Here is a 17,197-nt window from a genome sequence, read left to right on the forward strand (position 1 = left end):
CTCTAGAAACTAAAATGACTAAATTGAGGCTGTTGTATTTTGGTCATGTCATGATAAGACAAGACTCGCTGGAAAAGAGAATAATGCTGGGGAAAGCTGAAGGAAGCAGGAAAAGAGGAACATAGATCATAAGCGAAGCCATGCTGGATCAGGCCAATGGCTCATCCAGTCCAACATTCTATGTCAGGTGTCCTCAACACCCGGGCCGTGGACTGGTACCGGTCTGTGGCCTGTTAGCAACTGGGCTGTGAGTTGTATAATTATTTCATTATATATTACAATGTAGTAATAATAATAATAATAATAATAATAATAATAATAATAATAATAATAATAATAATAATAATAATAATTGACAACGACATTGGATTTATATCCTGCCCTCCACTCCAAATTTTAGAGTCTCAGAGCAGCTCACAATCTTCTTTACCTTCCTCCCCCACAACAGACACCCTGTGAGGTGGGTGGGGGCTGAGAGAGCTCTCCCAGAAGCTGCCCTTTCAAGAACAACTCTGCGAGAGCTATGGCTGACCCAAGGCCATTCCAGCAGCTGCAAGTGGAGGAGTAGGAAATCAAACCCAGTTCTCCCAGATAAGCGTCTGCACACTTAACCACCATGCCAAACTAATAGAAATAAAATGCACAATTGTATCATCCCAAAACCATCAACCCTCCCCCTACCCCCCTGGTCCCTGGTGCCAAAAAGGTTGGGGACCACTGCTCTGAGAGCCAGTTTGGTGTAGTGGTTAAGTGCGTGGACTCTTATCTGGGAGAACAGGGTTTGATTCCCCACTCCTCCACTTGCACCTGCTGGAATGGCCTTGGGTCAGCCATAGCTCTGGCAGGGGTTGTCCTTGAAAGGGCAGCTGCTGTGAGAGCCCTCTCAGCCCCACCCACCTCACAGGGTGTCTGTTGTGGGGGGAGAAGATATAGGAGATTGTAAGCCGCTCTGAGTCTCTGATTCAGAGTGAAGGGTGGGGTATAAATCTGCAATTCTTCTTCTTCTATGTCACACAGTGGCCAAAAACAAACAAACAAAAAAACCAGGTGCCATTAGGAGGTCCATCAGTGGGGCCAGGACACTAGAAGCCCTCCCACTGTGCCCCCCCCCAAAACATGAAGGAAGCCCCAACATGAGATGGATGGACTCAATCTAGGAAGCCACAGCCCTCAGTGTGCAGGACCTGAGCAAGGCTGTTAATGAAAGGACGTTTTGGATAGGGTCATAATTCACAGGGTCACCATAAGTTAGAACTGGCTTGACAGCACTTAACACAAATGCACACACACAGAGTGGCGGAATGGACTAGAGAAAGATGTCCTCACCCTGTTAATAGAGATTTAGTGGGTGGAATTGGGCGCTGAAGCTTTATATGTCCTGGAGATAAATAACATCCCATTTAGCCTCTATTAAAAAGGACAGGACATTTTTCTTCTAGCCACTCTGCAACCCTATTCCTCATCCTTCTTCTTAAGAGCTTACAATAAGAACATAAGAGAAGCCATGTTGGATCAGGCCAATGGCCCATCCAGTCCAACACTCTGTATCACACAGTGGCCAAAATATACACACACACACCAGTTTATCACTGTGGGAGACAGGATGCTGGACAACATGGACCACAGGTCTGATTCAGCAGGGCTCTTCTTAAGTTCTTGTGAGGGGAAGGCCTCAGCCTCTATGCCCTGTTGTTGGCCATTCAGAAGTACTGGTTGCCCACTGTGGGAGACAAGATGCTGGTCAAGATGGACCACTGGTCTGATCCAGCAGGGCTCTTCTTAGGTTCTTGTGAGGTGAAGGCCTCAGCCACTATGCCCTGTTGTTGGCCAATCAGAAGTACTGGTTGTCCACTGTGTAAGACAGGATGGTGGTCTAGATGGACCACTGGTCTGATCCAGCAGGGCTCTTCTTAGTTTTCTTGTGAGGAGAAGTCCTCGGCCACTATGCTCTGTTGTTGGCCATTCAGAAGAACTTGTTGTCCACTGTGTAAGACAGGATGGTGGTCTAGGTGGACCACTGGTCTGATCCAGCAGGGCTCTTTTTAGGTTCTTGTGAGGTGAAGGCCTCAGCCACTATGCCCTGTTGTTGGCCATTCAGAAGTACTGGTTGCCCAATGTGGGGGATAGGACGCTGGTCTAGATGGACCACTGGTCTGATCCAGCAGGGCTCTTCTTAGGTTCTTGTGAGGGGAAGGTCTTGGACTTTCTGCCCTGTTGTTGGCTGTCGAGAGGAACTGGCTGGCCACAGTGTGAGACAGGATGCTGGACTAGATGGACCCCTGGTCTGATTCAGCAGGGAGCTTCTTATGTTCTTAAATACCTGATATACAGAAGACAGGGAAGCCATTCTACCTCTCAATAACTGCGTATCCCTCCTTAGGGAAATCTGATTCACAGCTCAAGAGCCATAACTGTAGAGTTATACAATGTTGCAGTCTATGAGGAGCCAACTGGTTAACCACATAAATCCCTAATTAGTACTGGGGGAGTTAGTGGGTATACAGCAAGCTAGATAGCAAGTTAGATCCCATCCAAGCTTGGAAGCTAAGCGGGGTAGAGCCTGTTCAGTGCTTGGATGAGAGATCATCAAGGCAGGCAATGGCAGACCACTTCTGTCCGCCTCTTGCCTTGAAAGCCCCATGACAGGGTTACCGTAAGTCGGTAGAAGAAAAGTAAGTCTTTATACCTCATTTTTCTCTACCTTCCCTTCCCCTCCCCACAACCGGGCCGAGGGAGGCGAGATTGAAGGCTACTAGAGAAAGAGCCTTCTCTATAGCGGCCCCCACTGGTGGAACCAACTCCCAGACGACGTAAGAGCCTTGCGGGACCTGCAAGGCCTGCAAAACAACATTATTTCGAATGGCCTTCAACCAAAGTGTGTAGATGCCCAACACCACTGAAGAATGGCATGATGTCAGCACCGAACTGTTGTTTTAATACTGTACTAATAATTTTAAATTGTAACCTGTTTTAACTTTTAATTTGCAATTGCGATTGTGATTGTTTTATTGTTTTACTGTTGACATTATGAGGTTGTTAGCCGCCCTGAGCCTGCTTCGGCAGGGAGGGCGGGATATGTATGTGAAAAATAAATAAATAATAAATAAACCTTGTGAGGTAGATGGGGCTGAGAGAGTTCTGAGAGAACTGGGACTGGCCCAAGGTCACCCAGCAGGCCTCATGTGTCTCAAAGCGGCTTACAATCGCCTTCCCTCCCTCTCCCCACAAGCACCTTGTGAAGCAGATAAGGCAGAGAGAATTCTGAGGGAACTATGACTATCCCAACATCACCCCAAAGGCCTCGTGTGTCTCAAAGCGGCTTACAATCACCTTCCCTCCCTCTCCCCACAAGCACCTTGTGAAGCAGATAAGGCAGAGAGAATTCTGAGGGAACTATGACTATCCCAACATCACCCCAAAGGCCTCGTGTGTCTCAAAGCGGCTTACAATCGCCTTTCCTTCCTCTCCCCACAACAAGCACCTTGTGAGGCAGATAAGGCAGAGAGAATTCTGAGGGAACTATGACTATCCCAACATCACCCCAAAGGCCTCGTGTGTCTCAAAGCGGCTTACAATCGCTTTCCCTTCCTCTCCCGACAACAAGCACCTTGTGAGGCAAATAAGGCAGAGAGAATTCTTAGGGAACTATGACTATCCCAACATCACCCCAAAGGCCTTGTGTGTCTCAAAGCCGCTTACAATCGCCTTCCCTCCCTCTCCCCACAAGCACCTTGTGAGGCAGATAAGGCAGAGAGAATTCTGAGGGAAATATGACTATCTCAACATCACCCCAAAGGCCTCATGCGTCTCAAAGCAGCTTACAATCGCCTTCCCTTCCTCTCCCCACAACAAGCACCTTGTGAGGCAGATAAGGCAGAGAGAATTCTGAGGGAACTATGACTAGCCCAATGTCACCCCAAAGGCCTCAAGTGTCTCAAAGCAGCTTACAATTGCTTTCCCTTCCTCTCCCCACAAAAGGCGGGGCTGAGAGAGTTCTGAGAGAACTGAGACTGGCCCAAGGTCACCCAGCAGGCTTCAAGTGGAGGAGTGGGGAATCAAACCCGGCTCTTCAGATTAGAGTCAGCCACGCTTAACCACTGCACCACACTGGTTGCAACTCGATGGCTCACTTTACTTCCTTTGTGTGCATATACAACAGAGCAGACACACACAGACAGATCTACGGTTAATCCCATGGCAAAAATGGCTGAAGAAACCGTGGGAAAGTCACATGGCTACAGAGGAACGGTTGAGAAACCCACGCTGGAAGAAAAGACGTTAAAAAGGTCTCAGGTCTTGTGATTCTTGCCTGCTCTTCGGCCCAGCCCTTTTCAGAGACCGCTGGCGCTTACCCAGAGAGGTTCCACAAAAGGCCTCAATCAACAACAGGTTGACGGGAGCGGCTTTGAGACCCTGGAACTTGGCCTGCTCTGAACTTGAGAAGAGCCTCCTAGAAAAAGAAATGGGCAAACCCCCCCCCCCTTACAAAAATCCACCAGTCAGCCAGGAAAGTAACTATGCTTAGATTATGAGCACTTGGGACAAGCCTCCCATTGTGATAATACGCAGAGCAGATAACGGCTCTTCTATTCAAGCGGAGGGTTGAGTGAGTGGCTCTGAAAGGTTTTCGAACAAGGGAGGTCTTGGCGGATAAGTGGGAACAATGCTGTCAGCTCTCCCGGCACTGAATGAAGGGAAATGCAAAGCAAACCGTTAGTAACACCTGCTCTCTTTTCCCAATCACTGCCTCCCTGGCTTATGCCCCGCTTTCATCACAGGAGTTCCTCTAGTGTGTGTGTGTGTTAGGATGAACACATATGTACATAACTGCTTTCAAGGCCTTATGAAAGCTCCCAAGAGAATTAGGAAAGGGTAACAAGGGCATTCGGCTGTGAACAAAAAAATAATAATAATGGAGGTCTTTTCAAAGGTTCTTTGGAACACTTCAGAATGGGGAAGAGAAATATCAGTAAGGAGGGAGAAGGCTGAAAGGACCCATAACTGGATATATATTTAAGATTCAGTTGCAAAAAGCTTACCAACAAGCCAGTGTGGTACAGGCTTGGGCTTTGAGTTAGAGTTGTCAGCCCAGAGCTCATAAATATTATAAGTTTGGAGAGGCAGAATCCTTGAAAAACAGCAGCACTGATGGCGTGATGTCACTTCTGGGTGAAAACCCGGAAGCGGTGTCATAAACTCCTCTGCCACTCTTCAGGGTTCCCCCAACTCTCTATGATAAAATAAATGGCTTTCCTTTTTCCTTGATGGTCAGGGACAAAGGGTGGCGATTGGAGGTGAACTGTCCCAGAGGCACCCGCTTAATTGTGGGGTTCCACAGGGGTGGTTCTCTCCCCAATGTACATGCGCACCCTTGCCCAGACTGCCTGGAGGTATGGGTTGGGCTGTCACCAATATGCTGATGACACCCAACTCTAACTACTGAGGGACGGCTGGCCTTACTGTGTGCCAAAAAACCTAGACCTGGCATTGCAAGCTGTGACAGGTTGGCTCAGGCTGAGAAGATTGAAGTTGAAGCCAGCGAAGACAGAGGTCCTTTGCCTGAGTCACGCCGGTCTGGGCAGGGAAATTCCCCTACCAGCATTTGACGGTGCGCCGTTGCAAATGGCGCGCAAGGTCAAGAACTTGGGGATGCTGCTGGAGCCTGCCCTGTCAATGGAGGCCCAGATAGCAGCCACTGCTAAATCTGCTTTTTTTAATCTTAGGCGGGTGAGGCAGCTGGTCCCTTTCCTGGAGCGCGGTGATCTAGCAACAGTGATCCATGCAACGGTCACCTTGAGGATGGATACTGTAATGCCCTCTACATGGGGCTGTCCCTGTGCCAAACCCGGAAACTGCAGCTAGTGCAGAATGCAGCGGCCAGGCTGTTATTGGGGCTCTCTAGATGGGAGCACATACAGCCGGGGCTGCGGGAGCTGCACTGGTTGCCAATAATGTACCGGATTCGGTACAAGATGCTGGTTATTATCTTTAAAGCCCTATATGGCCAAGGACCTGCCTACCTTAGGGACCGTCTCTCCCCATATAATCCCCAGAGGGTACTGCGATCTGGTTCTCAAAATCTATTGACAATCTCTGGGCCGAAGCAGGCCAAACTGAAAGTTACTAGAGAAAGGGCCTTCTTGATCTCAGCCCCTCACTGGTGGAACCAACTGCCAGAAGAGGTGCGGGCCTTGCGGAGCCTTGGCCAGTTCTGCAGGGCCTGCAAGACCGCTCCTTTTCAGCTGGCCTTTACTTAATGATCTTACAGCATATTGTTGAATGAATACCGTCGCCACAGAAAAACTGTACAATGTATAACGTCAAGATTTTAATATTAATCTAAACTTAGAATGCTTTTTCATTACAATGATGATTAATTTTATAAATGTTTGATTTATAATATGTATGTACGTATAATATGTATTGTTTTAATTGTTGAAGTACCTGTGTTGTGAGCCGCCCTGTGCCTGCTTCGGCGGGGAGGGCGGGGTACAAATTAAATATTATCATTATTATTTATTATTATTATTAAAGATACGAGGAATTCCTAGAGTGTCTCAGAGTGCATGTGACATCACTTCCAGGTTTACACCCAGAAGGGACGTTGAGGTTTTGGTGACACTGTTTTTCAAGGGCTCTACTCCCCATTTCCCTCCTGCTGCCCAAAGAAAAAGCACAGGACAAGTGAATATATGAACATGAACATATGAAGCTGCCTTATACTGACTCATACCCTTGGTCCATCAAAGTCAGTATTGTCTTCTCAGACTGGCAGCGGCTCTCCAGGGTCTCAAGCTGAGGTTTTTCACACCTATTTGCCTGGAGCCTTTTTAGTTGGAGATGCCGGGGATTGAACCTGGGACCTTCTGCTTACCAAGCAGATGCTCTACCACTGAGCCACCATCCCTTGGCTCTCCAGGGTCTCAAGCTGAGGTTTTTCACAACTTTTTGCCTGGACCCCTTTTAGTTGGAGATGCCGGGGATTGAACCTGGGACCTTCTGCTTCCCAAGCAGATGCTCTACCACTGAGCTACCGTCCCTCCCCAGTGAAGATTACCCACTGCCACCTGGTAAGTGGTAACTCAAGTGATAGTTAAATATCACTTAAATATGTATTTATGCACACATTTCATTTATTATCTCTCATCTAGCCTACCTCACAGGATTGTTGTGAGGAAAAATGGGGAAGAAAGACCCATGTATGCCACTCTGAGCTCCTTGGAGCTTAGGGAGGATAAAAATTAATTTGATAAATAGTAATATTGTCAGCACAAATCAGCCGCACACACAACTTTTTAAAGTGAAGAGGTTTAGGCCTCTGGGACACATAGCTAAAACACAGGCCTGAGGTAGTTATAGTCACTCCGTGTATGCAATCAGTGAACACACAAAGGTCCCTTACACCAAGAACCAATTCACAGCATGGCAGCAGGGTCTTACGGGACAGCCAAAGCAAGCCTCTGGCAGACAGAATTCCTTCCCAACAAAATTTTCAGAGATGCCTAGCACTGAACCTAGAACTTGCCACATACACAACTTGTCCTTTTCCACTGAAACACAGCAGGTCCTAACCTGGAAGTGGCTACAGAGCTCCACAGTAGATCGGGACAGGGTATGAGGAGAAATGAAATATGAGCACCCAAAAAAATAATCTACGAAGTCAGGAAAAAATATATATCAAAGTTTTGTCTGACACTGTGTAGTCCTGTACCCCCAAAGAATATATGCATTCACATGTTTGAAGAGAACTCCATATCAAATATTCCTATCGTACAGCAAGCATACTGATTAGTCTTTAATATGTCAAAATACTCTGACCATCAAAGCAGCCATTCCCAAAGGCAAAGGGGTTTCACGTTACCTGTCGTCTTTATTGATCTGGTCCCCGAATCCCACCGTGTCAACGATCGTCAGCTTCAGACGGACGTTACTCTCCTGAAGTTCATAACTTCTCGCTTTCAACCGCACGCCAGGCTCATTGTGAGTGGCAGGATCACTTTCAAATTTTGTGTTGAATAGCGTGTCCATTAATGTAGATTTCCCAATGCCAGTTTCCCCTAAAAAAAGCAACAACAAGAAGAAAAAGCCATATCCTTATTAAGAATGCCCACTTCTTAGACTCTTAGAAGGAGAGCCAGTTTGGTGTAGTGGTTAAGTGTGCAGACTCTTATCTGGGAGAACCGGGTTTGATTCCCCACTCCTCCACTTGCACCTGCTGGTATGGCCTTGGGTCAGCCATAGCCCTGGCAGAAGTTGTCCTTGAAAGGGCAGCTGCTGTGAGAGCCCTCTCAGCCCCACCCACCTCACAGGGTGTCTGTTGTGGGGGGGGAAGGTAAAGGAGATTGTGAGCTGCTCTGAGATTCTTCAGAGTAGAGAGCGGGGTATAAATCCAATATCTTCTTCTTCTTAGAATCTTCTTCTCTTGACTTTCCGCTTCACATTTGGGTATTTGCTTAATAAATAATGATAACTCTAAAAGAACTGATTTAACTTTACAGAGGCAGGGTAAGGAGAAGTACTGTTTGAGAATAGAACTCTGTAGCTTGACAGATGCCTGATCTGGTTAGCCCATGCTAGTCTGATCTTGTCAGATCTTGGAACCTAAGTAGGGTCATCCACGGTTAGTATTTGGATGGGAAACCACCAAGAAATTCAGGGTTGCTATGCAGAGGCAGGCAATTGTAAGTCACTTTTGAACATCTCTTGCCTTGAAAACTCTATGAGGTGTCACCATTAGCCAGCCACGACTCGATGACACTTTCCACCCCAGTTCCCATACAGGTCAAGCCACACACAATCTGCCTCTGAGGCCCTTTTCTCACTACATGTCTCAAAAACAGAAAACAAGTGTTGGGCATAACTGCTTTTGGACTTGGGATATCAGTGCAAAATGCAGGATAGAAGGAGCTTCCTGATACAATAACTCATCTTACCTTCTAAAAAGAGGATTTCCCTAGCAGTGGTAGTTATAGTTATCAATGCTCCTAGGTTTAACATTTAAATGTTAACATTAAATGTGCTGCTGTTTTTTAAGTTCAAAATTCCCTTCTTGGTGCAAGAGATTGGATCGAAATCCCACCTTTCTGCAAGAGAAGTGTATTTCAACTCATGTAAGAGTATGGCACCATTACTGCAGATGTGAACTTTTCCCCTTACAAATCCACCATCTCACACTGTACCCCCGCTATTCCCAAGGGTTCCCTGCGTCTCAGGAGCCACTTTTGGGGATCATGGGGACTACAGTTGCCAATCTCCAGGTGGGGCCTGGATATCTAGAATTATAGCTGATCTCCAGACAGCAGAGATCAGCTTTCCTAGAGAAAATGGCTGCTTTGGAGGGCAGATTCTATGGCATTATACCCCACAAAGGTCCCTTCCCTCTCCAAACCCTTCCCAGACTCTGTGCCCAATCCCCAAGAATTTCCCAACGAAGAGTTAGCAACCCTGACAGAGACAGTAACAGGAAAAGGAAAGAGTCATTTGGTTCCAAGTTCCAATCCCGTAATGGTCCAATTTCAGCATATTTAGCACAGCAACTTTACTGATATCCTGAGTTCCCTATTAGGAAGGCACTGGCTATTTTAAGATTTCATCCGATGCCTTCAGCTGTCTTGGGTGATTGTTTCAGACTGGGCTGTTGCCAGCCCTCCTTGCTTGGTGCAGCTGCCGTTTGTGGAGATTCCCTCATAACCAGCAGAAAATTCTGGAAGCCCTGCAGTGAAGACCAAGCACCAGCCAACATGTGTCTTTTAGGTTAAACGCCATCAACTTGCAGCCCCCTTTTGGTGACCCCAGCAGAGGAAAGTGAAAAGCAGAGGTGGTTTGCTGTTGCTTCTCTCTGCAGAGTACTCCTTGGTCGTCTCCATTCAAAGTACTGACCCCGCTTAACTTCCGAGACTGGGCCACACCACGCTGTCTACCCTTCTATGTGTCTTTCACTATTTAAGTTAGCATAAGGAGCACGTGGCCTGAATTAAAAACAGTTCCTCTTTAAGTTCAGGAACCACTACCCACTTATAAGGAAAATCTTTCTTAAATAAATAGAAGTTTCCTTGAATTAGCCATTACCATCAGGCGAACTTTACTCTCCTCCAGTCACAGCAGATTAAAGGGGGTCTTTTCCCCCTCCAAGATCACTTAAGACAGGAGTGTCAAACATGTGCCCTGGGGGGCAAATCAAGCCCTCGGAGGGCTCCTATCAGGCCCCTAAGCAGCTGGCTGTCATCTGCTTCCTTCTCCCTCTCTCTTGCTTCCTTCTGCATAACAGCTTGCTTTGCCAGGCTTGCTCAACTGCACAGAAGCTACAGAGCAAAACCTCTGTTTTCTCCATTGGCTGAGGCTCCTCCCTTGGGAAGGAAGGGGGGGAGGAATAGCTTGCTTTGCCAGGCTCTCTCAATTGCACAGCAGAGCTACTGAGCCAAGCCTCTCTTCCTTCTATTGGCTGAGGCTCCTCCCCCACCCAGGCCCCCTGGGGAAGGAAGGAAAGAGCCAGAGCTTCCTTTGCCCAGTTCCCTGGATCCCATGGGAGAAATACAACAAAAGTATCTTTAAGACCAATGAGTGCTAACATTTTAAGTATGTTTTATTTAAAGTTTTTTTTAAATCCTTTGTGTTTATCTGTATCCTTTATAAATTTTATATCTCTGCTACCTAATCTTAAACAGGTACACATACGGCCCGGCCCAACAAGGTCTCATTTATGTCAGAGCCAGTCTACAGTCGATGGCCCTGACTTAAGCCAACTAAAGGTAAAATCCAAAATAAAAAAGCTATATATAATACCATTTATTAAGATCAACCAAAATACCACAGCACAGTATACATTTGATTACACTCTCCAGGTTGGAGGTTAAAAAGGGGGAGGGGGGAGAACAAATTGGGAATGGGAAGAAATAAAACATTTCAAAGGCTCTTTGCCTGCATCCTAGACAGAATTCTCTACACACTTTAGTGGGCACAGGGTGTGGCCAGTATCAAATTGTGTGACCGGGTAGCACTTGGAGATATCCCGCTATTATAATTGGCAGGGGTCTTTTTCTAGCAGGAGCTCCTCTGAATATTAGGTTGTGCCTTCCTGATGTAGCCAATCCTCCAAGAGCTTAGAGGGCTCTTAGTACAGGGCCTGCTGTAAGCTCCGGGAGGATTGGCTATATCAGGGGGTGTGGCCTAATATGCAGAGGAGCTCCTGCCAGACTACTGACATCAGTTCCCCTGGAGAAAATGGCAGCTTTGGAGGCTGGACTCTAAGGCACTGTACCATGCTGAGGCCCCTCCTCTCCCCAAACCCCGCCCTCTCCAGCCTCCGCCCCACCCCACATCTCCAGGTATTACCCAATCCAGAGTTGGCAACCTTGCTGCATGCTAACCCGGTTCCCATGTTACAATGAATGCGTATACATCCTACCTGAATATCTGCTAATAAGAAAGACCCAGCGCTTGTTCACTTTACAAAGGAAGCTGAGAACTTGGATAAATGTAGGGTTCAAATCACAATTTCAACTTTACATGAGTTGAACGTAACATGAGAATTACCTAATGCTCGTATAAAGAAAACTCAAGTGTCATTCTTCATAAGTTACAGTGAACGCACGTGCAATGTGTTCGTATGCACATATAGCTGTTTGTTAGGAAGTGCCAATACGTGCTCACTGTACAGATGAAAACAAGGCCCTGGTTATCGGTGGTGTTTCAATCATACCTCCAGCTGAGCGTGTGCTGAATGTAATATTTATTTACTTTATTCATTTATACCAGGGGTGGCCAAACTGCAGCTTGGGAGCCACATGTGGCTCTTTCACACATCTTGCGTGGCTCTTGAAGCCCCCACCGCCCCATTGGCTGGCTCGGAGAAGGCATTTTTCTCTTTAAATCACTTCTCCAAGTCAAGCTTGACGGACAGTGCGTGTTAGCAGAGCGGCGTGCTATTAGGCTGATGAGAATAACGCAGACAAGAAGAGTCTTCACACCGGTTTCACCAAAACCACCAGTGTATTTACAAATATATACAGATAAGTGCAGTACAATTACAATCCCGACCTCCAAAGTGCTACGCCAAACTATCATCAATACAGAGAGAGAAAGTAACCTTGCTAGGTAGCACTTTTATAGCTCAGCCCACTAATCAGCAAATATGCTGACTCACTGTGACTACTGGCAATTACCGGGCATTACATCAGCCTGTCCTGTGATCACATTCACCTGGCCTCATTACTCTGACAGTAGTTGACAGTAGATGATCTAAGATGCAGTAACTTCTAAGTTACACAGTTACCGACAAAGCTAGCCAGCCAGCAGCATTTAAAGTTAAAGTTGCTTTCTTTCCACCTCTCCCTACTTCCTCTTCATTTATCTGCCTCCCTCCCTCCATGTATCATGGCTCTCAAACATCTGACATTTATTCTTTGTGACTCTTACGTTAAGAAAGTTTGGCCACCCCTGATTTATACCCAGCCTTTCTGCCCCATGGGAACCCGAAGCAGCTTACATCTGTCTTCTCTTGTCTGTTTTATGCTCACAACAACCTGGTGAGGTTGGCTAGGCTATGAGTATGTGATTGGCTCAAGGTCACCCAGCAAGCTCCCTGGCGAAGTGGGAATTCAAACCTGGGTCTCCTAGATACTAGTCTGACACTTTAACCACACCACCATGCCGGCTGTCTAACATGGGATTGTCATGATCCTGGGCCTAGTGAGGCCTGCAGGCCCCAGGGAGCCTGCTTAGAAGTTACTGGGAAAAGCCTACATCTCCCAGAATCCCCTCTGTCCCTCTGATTGGGTAGCAAGGGTTTTGGAGGAAAACAGGCCCAGAGAGGGGTGGGGCCTGGGAAGAGAATATATAAAGACCAAGCCCAGGAAGTGGGTATTGTTTCCCCGAAGGCTGAGCTAGAGGCAGGCTGTTGCCTCGAGAGCTGGAAGCAAGGGAAAGGCCCTTACCCAAGGGGGTAAGTGTTGGTATTAGTTAGGGGTTGTACAAATAGACGTTAGGGCATTTGTTTATTTTCCCTTCACCCCTTTTACTGTTTTATGCACCTTGTTAATTTATATTGCACTGAAATAAACCTTTTTGTTGTTTACTCTGCCTGGTCCTCACACCCATTATCTGGCCTAGCTAAGAGAGGCCTGGGAGGGTATTCTGGGCCTTCTCAAGGGAGACCCTTAACCCGGAGTGGTGGCAGCAATTGGTAAGACCCCCCTGAGTCGTGACAGGGATGAACGCATGTATAGAGGAATATTAAATATTGTGTACCTTTGATATTTCTTTAAACTTGCATGAGTAGTTTTCTAAATTCCCCTGTCCCTGAGTTATTTCTTCCCCTTTCTACTTTCCTAACTCACTCAGTCCCACATACCCTGATATAAATCTACAGGAATATATGCTGAATTAAGAACCAAAAGATTAAGGAAATTTGAATATAAGCACCCAGTATTTCTGTGAATAAACTTGAAGCAATTACCAAGTACACAAAAACATACATGGATTTGTTACAAATGCAATAAAAACAAATACTGGCTCAATTTATTTTGGGTTAATAAGTTTTCCCCCTCCTCCTTTTGTCCTTTTCAGGAATCTACGCTTCCATCAGAACTTTTAATTGCAAACAGACTGAGGCACAGAGCTGGGTTTTTTTTTTTCCTTGCACGTGCCACAAAACGTTACTTACACTGACAGCGTAAGAACAAAAATTTGTGTGTTAAAAATTAGTTACATCAGATGTTACACAGTCACATTTCTAGTCTGGTGAAGCTAGAGAAGCCTGTATCCACCTTCCTCAAGTTACCATTTTGGTTCCCTTCCTTCCCGCCCCCCCCCCCCCCTCCAACCTGCTTTCAGCTGCCAAGTCTTCCCTTTGCCAAAGGAAAGTAGCTTAAATTCCCAGATTTTACAACAATCTGAAACGCAGCCTTCTCCATTAATAACAGAGCTATAAGAACAGGGTTGGACACGTCACCCATGGATTTATCACAGTTACAATACACAGAAACTGGTATGTAGTGTCAAAACCAGGGCTTTTTTTGTAGCAGGGACTCCTCTGCATATTAGGCCACGCCCCTCTTATGTAGCCAATCCTCCGAGAGCTTACAGGGTTTACTGTAAATTCCAGGAGGATTGGCTACATCAGGAGGGTGTGGCCTAATATGCAAAGGAGTTCCTGCTACAAAAAAAAAGCCTTGGTCAAAACTCTTGACCTCCAGAGGGTTATTGGTTAGGGAAATGGCAAAGCCAAACAATAAAGCCCCACAAGTTGTATTCTACAGTAGAGGGGAGGGGGGAATTCTAGAAACACATGATAGGTCCAAAGCGCTGCATATGTAAAGTAGGCAACTGGGCTCAAAAAGAAAGAAACGTGCTAAAGAAACGTGCTGATATTAGTGCCAAGATTGCAACCACGGGAAGTTTAATGGTCATTGGCAGGGAGGCCAAATTTTAATGAGAAAGGGCAAATTGTAAGCGGTAGGGCTGAGAAGTCAAGAGCTGGTTTACTTTTTCAAGGTAGCTTTGCCAACTTCCAGCTGTGGCCTGGAGATCTCCTGGAATCACAACCAAGGCTTTTTTTGTAGAAAAAGCCCAGCAGGCACTCATTTGCATATTGGGTTACCCCCCCTGACATCTCCGTTGTTTCACACAGGGTTTTTTTTTGTAGAAAAAGCCCAGTGGGAACTCGTTTGCATATTAGGCCACACCCCCTGGTGCCAAGCCAGGACTGCGTTCCTGTGCATTCCCGCTCAAAAAAAAGCCCTGATCACAATCTCCAGACTAGAGAGATGGGTTGTCCTGGAGAAAATGGCTGCTCTGGAGTATGGACTCTACCAGGGGTGGCCAAACTTGCTTAATGTAAGAGCCACACAGAATAAATGTCAGATGTTTGAGAGCCACAAAACATAAATGTCAGATTTTGAAAGAAGGAAGGAAGGAAGGCGAAAAGAGAGCAACTTTAACGTTAAATACATTCTCCAAGCCACTGGCTGGCTTGGATTGAAGAAATGCTTTAAAGAGAAATGGCTTCTCCAAGCCAGCCAATGGGGCCATGAGGGCTTTGAGAGCCACACAATATGTGTGAAAGAGCCACATGTGGCTCCTGAGCCGCAGTTTGGCCACCCCTGGACTCTACACAGCCTCATTCCACCATGCTTCCTCAAGGCAAGTTTGCAAAAAAAGGACCCAAGCCATGCAGCTGATTTTGGGTTTCAGTGAGCTGGAAGTCACGCAGACTGCCGTTTAAACAGTGCAGTAAAACCCCACTCTGTCTGCCTGTCTGTGGGCCCTGACCTAGATAAGCCCAGGTCAGCATTTGAATGGGAGACCACCAAGGAAGTCCAGGTCTGTTGTGCAGAGAAGCAGGCAAAAGCAAACTACCTCTGAACGTCTCTTGTCTTGAAAACCCTAGAAGTTTGCCATTGGGTCAGCTACGACTTGATGGCGTGTGGGTCTGTATGAATACACACACATGCACACCCTTTAAAAAAAGGTAGAATGAAGCTGCCTCTTTTACTTTCCCTGAAAAAACAAACCAGATTTTGCATAAACCGGCAGCAGTGGGAATAGCTTGGCCTGGCCAAACTGAGTGCAAAGATCAACCCTTCTGTCTGCACACAGAAAACGCCTTTCAGGGAATGCAAACGAGACATTACAGGAAAAGATATCCAAACACACATATACATACACACACTACTAGTTTTTGAGAAGTCCAAACCACTCTGTCCACCACCTGCTGTGGTTTCGCCACAGAACTCTTTTTTTTTTTTAATTTGATGGAGACAGAAGTCCTAATCCTTAAGGGAGGGCAAAGCAGAGGCAGTGGCCAGTTTGCATTCCACAGATAAATTTGACTCCGAGACTCAAGATGACTCTGGCCGCAACCTTCAAAATACCGGTTGTTGGTACCATGCAACCCTTCTGGGGCACAGAAAAAGCAGAGAATGCTGTACCAGATGAGATTTCAGCTCTCTGTGCATCTCAGCTTTTCATTTTTTTTTTAAATAAAGTTTCTAGCCCTCATGCAACAATGTGCTTGCAAGTGTTGGGCCAATTAGGATGGCCATAAATACATAATTTAAGATACTAGATAATGAGACAAAACAAGAGTAATTATAGTATGCTATATTAGTGAATTTAGCAATGGACATCAGCACAGCCAGCTTTAAAATAAAGTCAGATTCCTGGAGGATACATACAAGAATTGCTACTAAATACAGTGGCTAAAGGGAACCTCCATTATCAGATGCAACATACTTCTGACAAGCGTTCCCTCTAAGCTGAGTTAATGTGAGCTAGCTCACAGTTTTTTAGCCTCCGGCTCACACATTTTTGCCTTACCTCGAGAAGGATGGCCCCAGAGCAAACTAATTTATGCAGCAGCCAAATTGCTCGCTCAAAACTTTAATGCCAGTAGTTCACAAAGCAGCATTTTTCCTCACAAAACCTCACAGCTTAGAGCCCGGGGGTTGAATCAGGCCCCCGTAGGGCTCCTATCAGGCCTCCGAGCAACTGGCTGTCATCTGCTTCCTTTTCCCTCTCTCTTGCTTGTGTCTGCATAACAGCTTGTTTTGCGAGGCTTGCTCAATCGCATAGGAGCTACAGAGCAAAACCTCTGTTTTCTCCATTGGCTGAGGCTCCTTCCTCAGGGATTCCTCCTTCCTTGGGATTTGAACTCAAGCTTCCCGAATTCTAGACAAACACTCTGTGAATTTTGTGAGTAATGTTGCATATATCTATTTATGTTTGATAACTGATACATTCTGGCTGAGCTTAAGACCTTTGGTCATAGAAGCTAATAAAGGAAATGGAAATGGACAAACGCTCTAACCACTGCTCTACACAGACTTCTGTCCTATGTGAAGGATTAACGACCTATGGACAACTGCCACAGAAGATCCTAAAACAGGGGTGGCCAAACTGTGGCTCGGGAGCCCCATGTGGCTTTTTCACACATGTTGTGTGGCTCTTGAAGCTTCCACCACTCAATCAGCTGACTTAGAGAACACATCTGTCTCTTTAAATCACTTCTCCATGCCAAGCCATCCAGTGGCTTGGCAGATGCATTTAAAGTTGCTTTCTTTCCACCTCTCCCTCCTTCCCCTCCCATTTGCCTTCCTTCCTGAGGCTTTCAAACATCTGAAACTCATGTCTTGTGGCTCTCAAACATCTGACATTTATTCTATGTGGCTCTTACATTAAGCAAGTTCAGCCACTCCTGTCC

At 46.3% G+C, this 17,197-nt stretch overlaps 1 protein-coding gene across 4 annotated transcripts in view; it reads right to left on the minus strand.

Moving 5' to 3' along the window:
- SEPTIN11 (septin 11) overlaps positions 1 to 17,197 on the minus strand; it is a 158,768-nt gene that overhangs the window by 63,452 nt on the left and 78,119 nt on the right. For all 4 annotated transcript variants that reach the window (XM_060247158.1, XM_060247156.1, XM_060247155.1 and 1 more), the window contains exon 3: positions 7,862 to 8,057. In XM_060247158.1, coding sequence (XP_060103141.1) covers positions 7,862 to 8,057 — 196 coding nt within the window. The remainder of the gene's footprint in view (positions 1 to 7,861; positions 8,058 to 17,197) is intronic.

Source organism: Heteronotia binoei, chromosome 9, assembly GCF_032191835.1.
Source record: "Heteronotia binoei isolate CCM8104 ecotype False Entrance Well chromosome 9, APGP_CSIRO_Hbin_v1, whole genome shotgun sequence".
Taxonomy (NCBI): domain Eukaryota; kingdom Metazoa; phylum Chordata; class Lepidosauria; order Squamata; family Gekkonidae; genus Heteronotia; species Heteronotia binoei.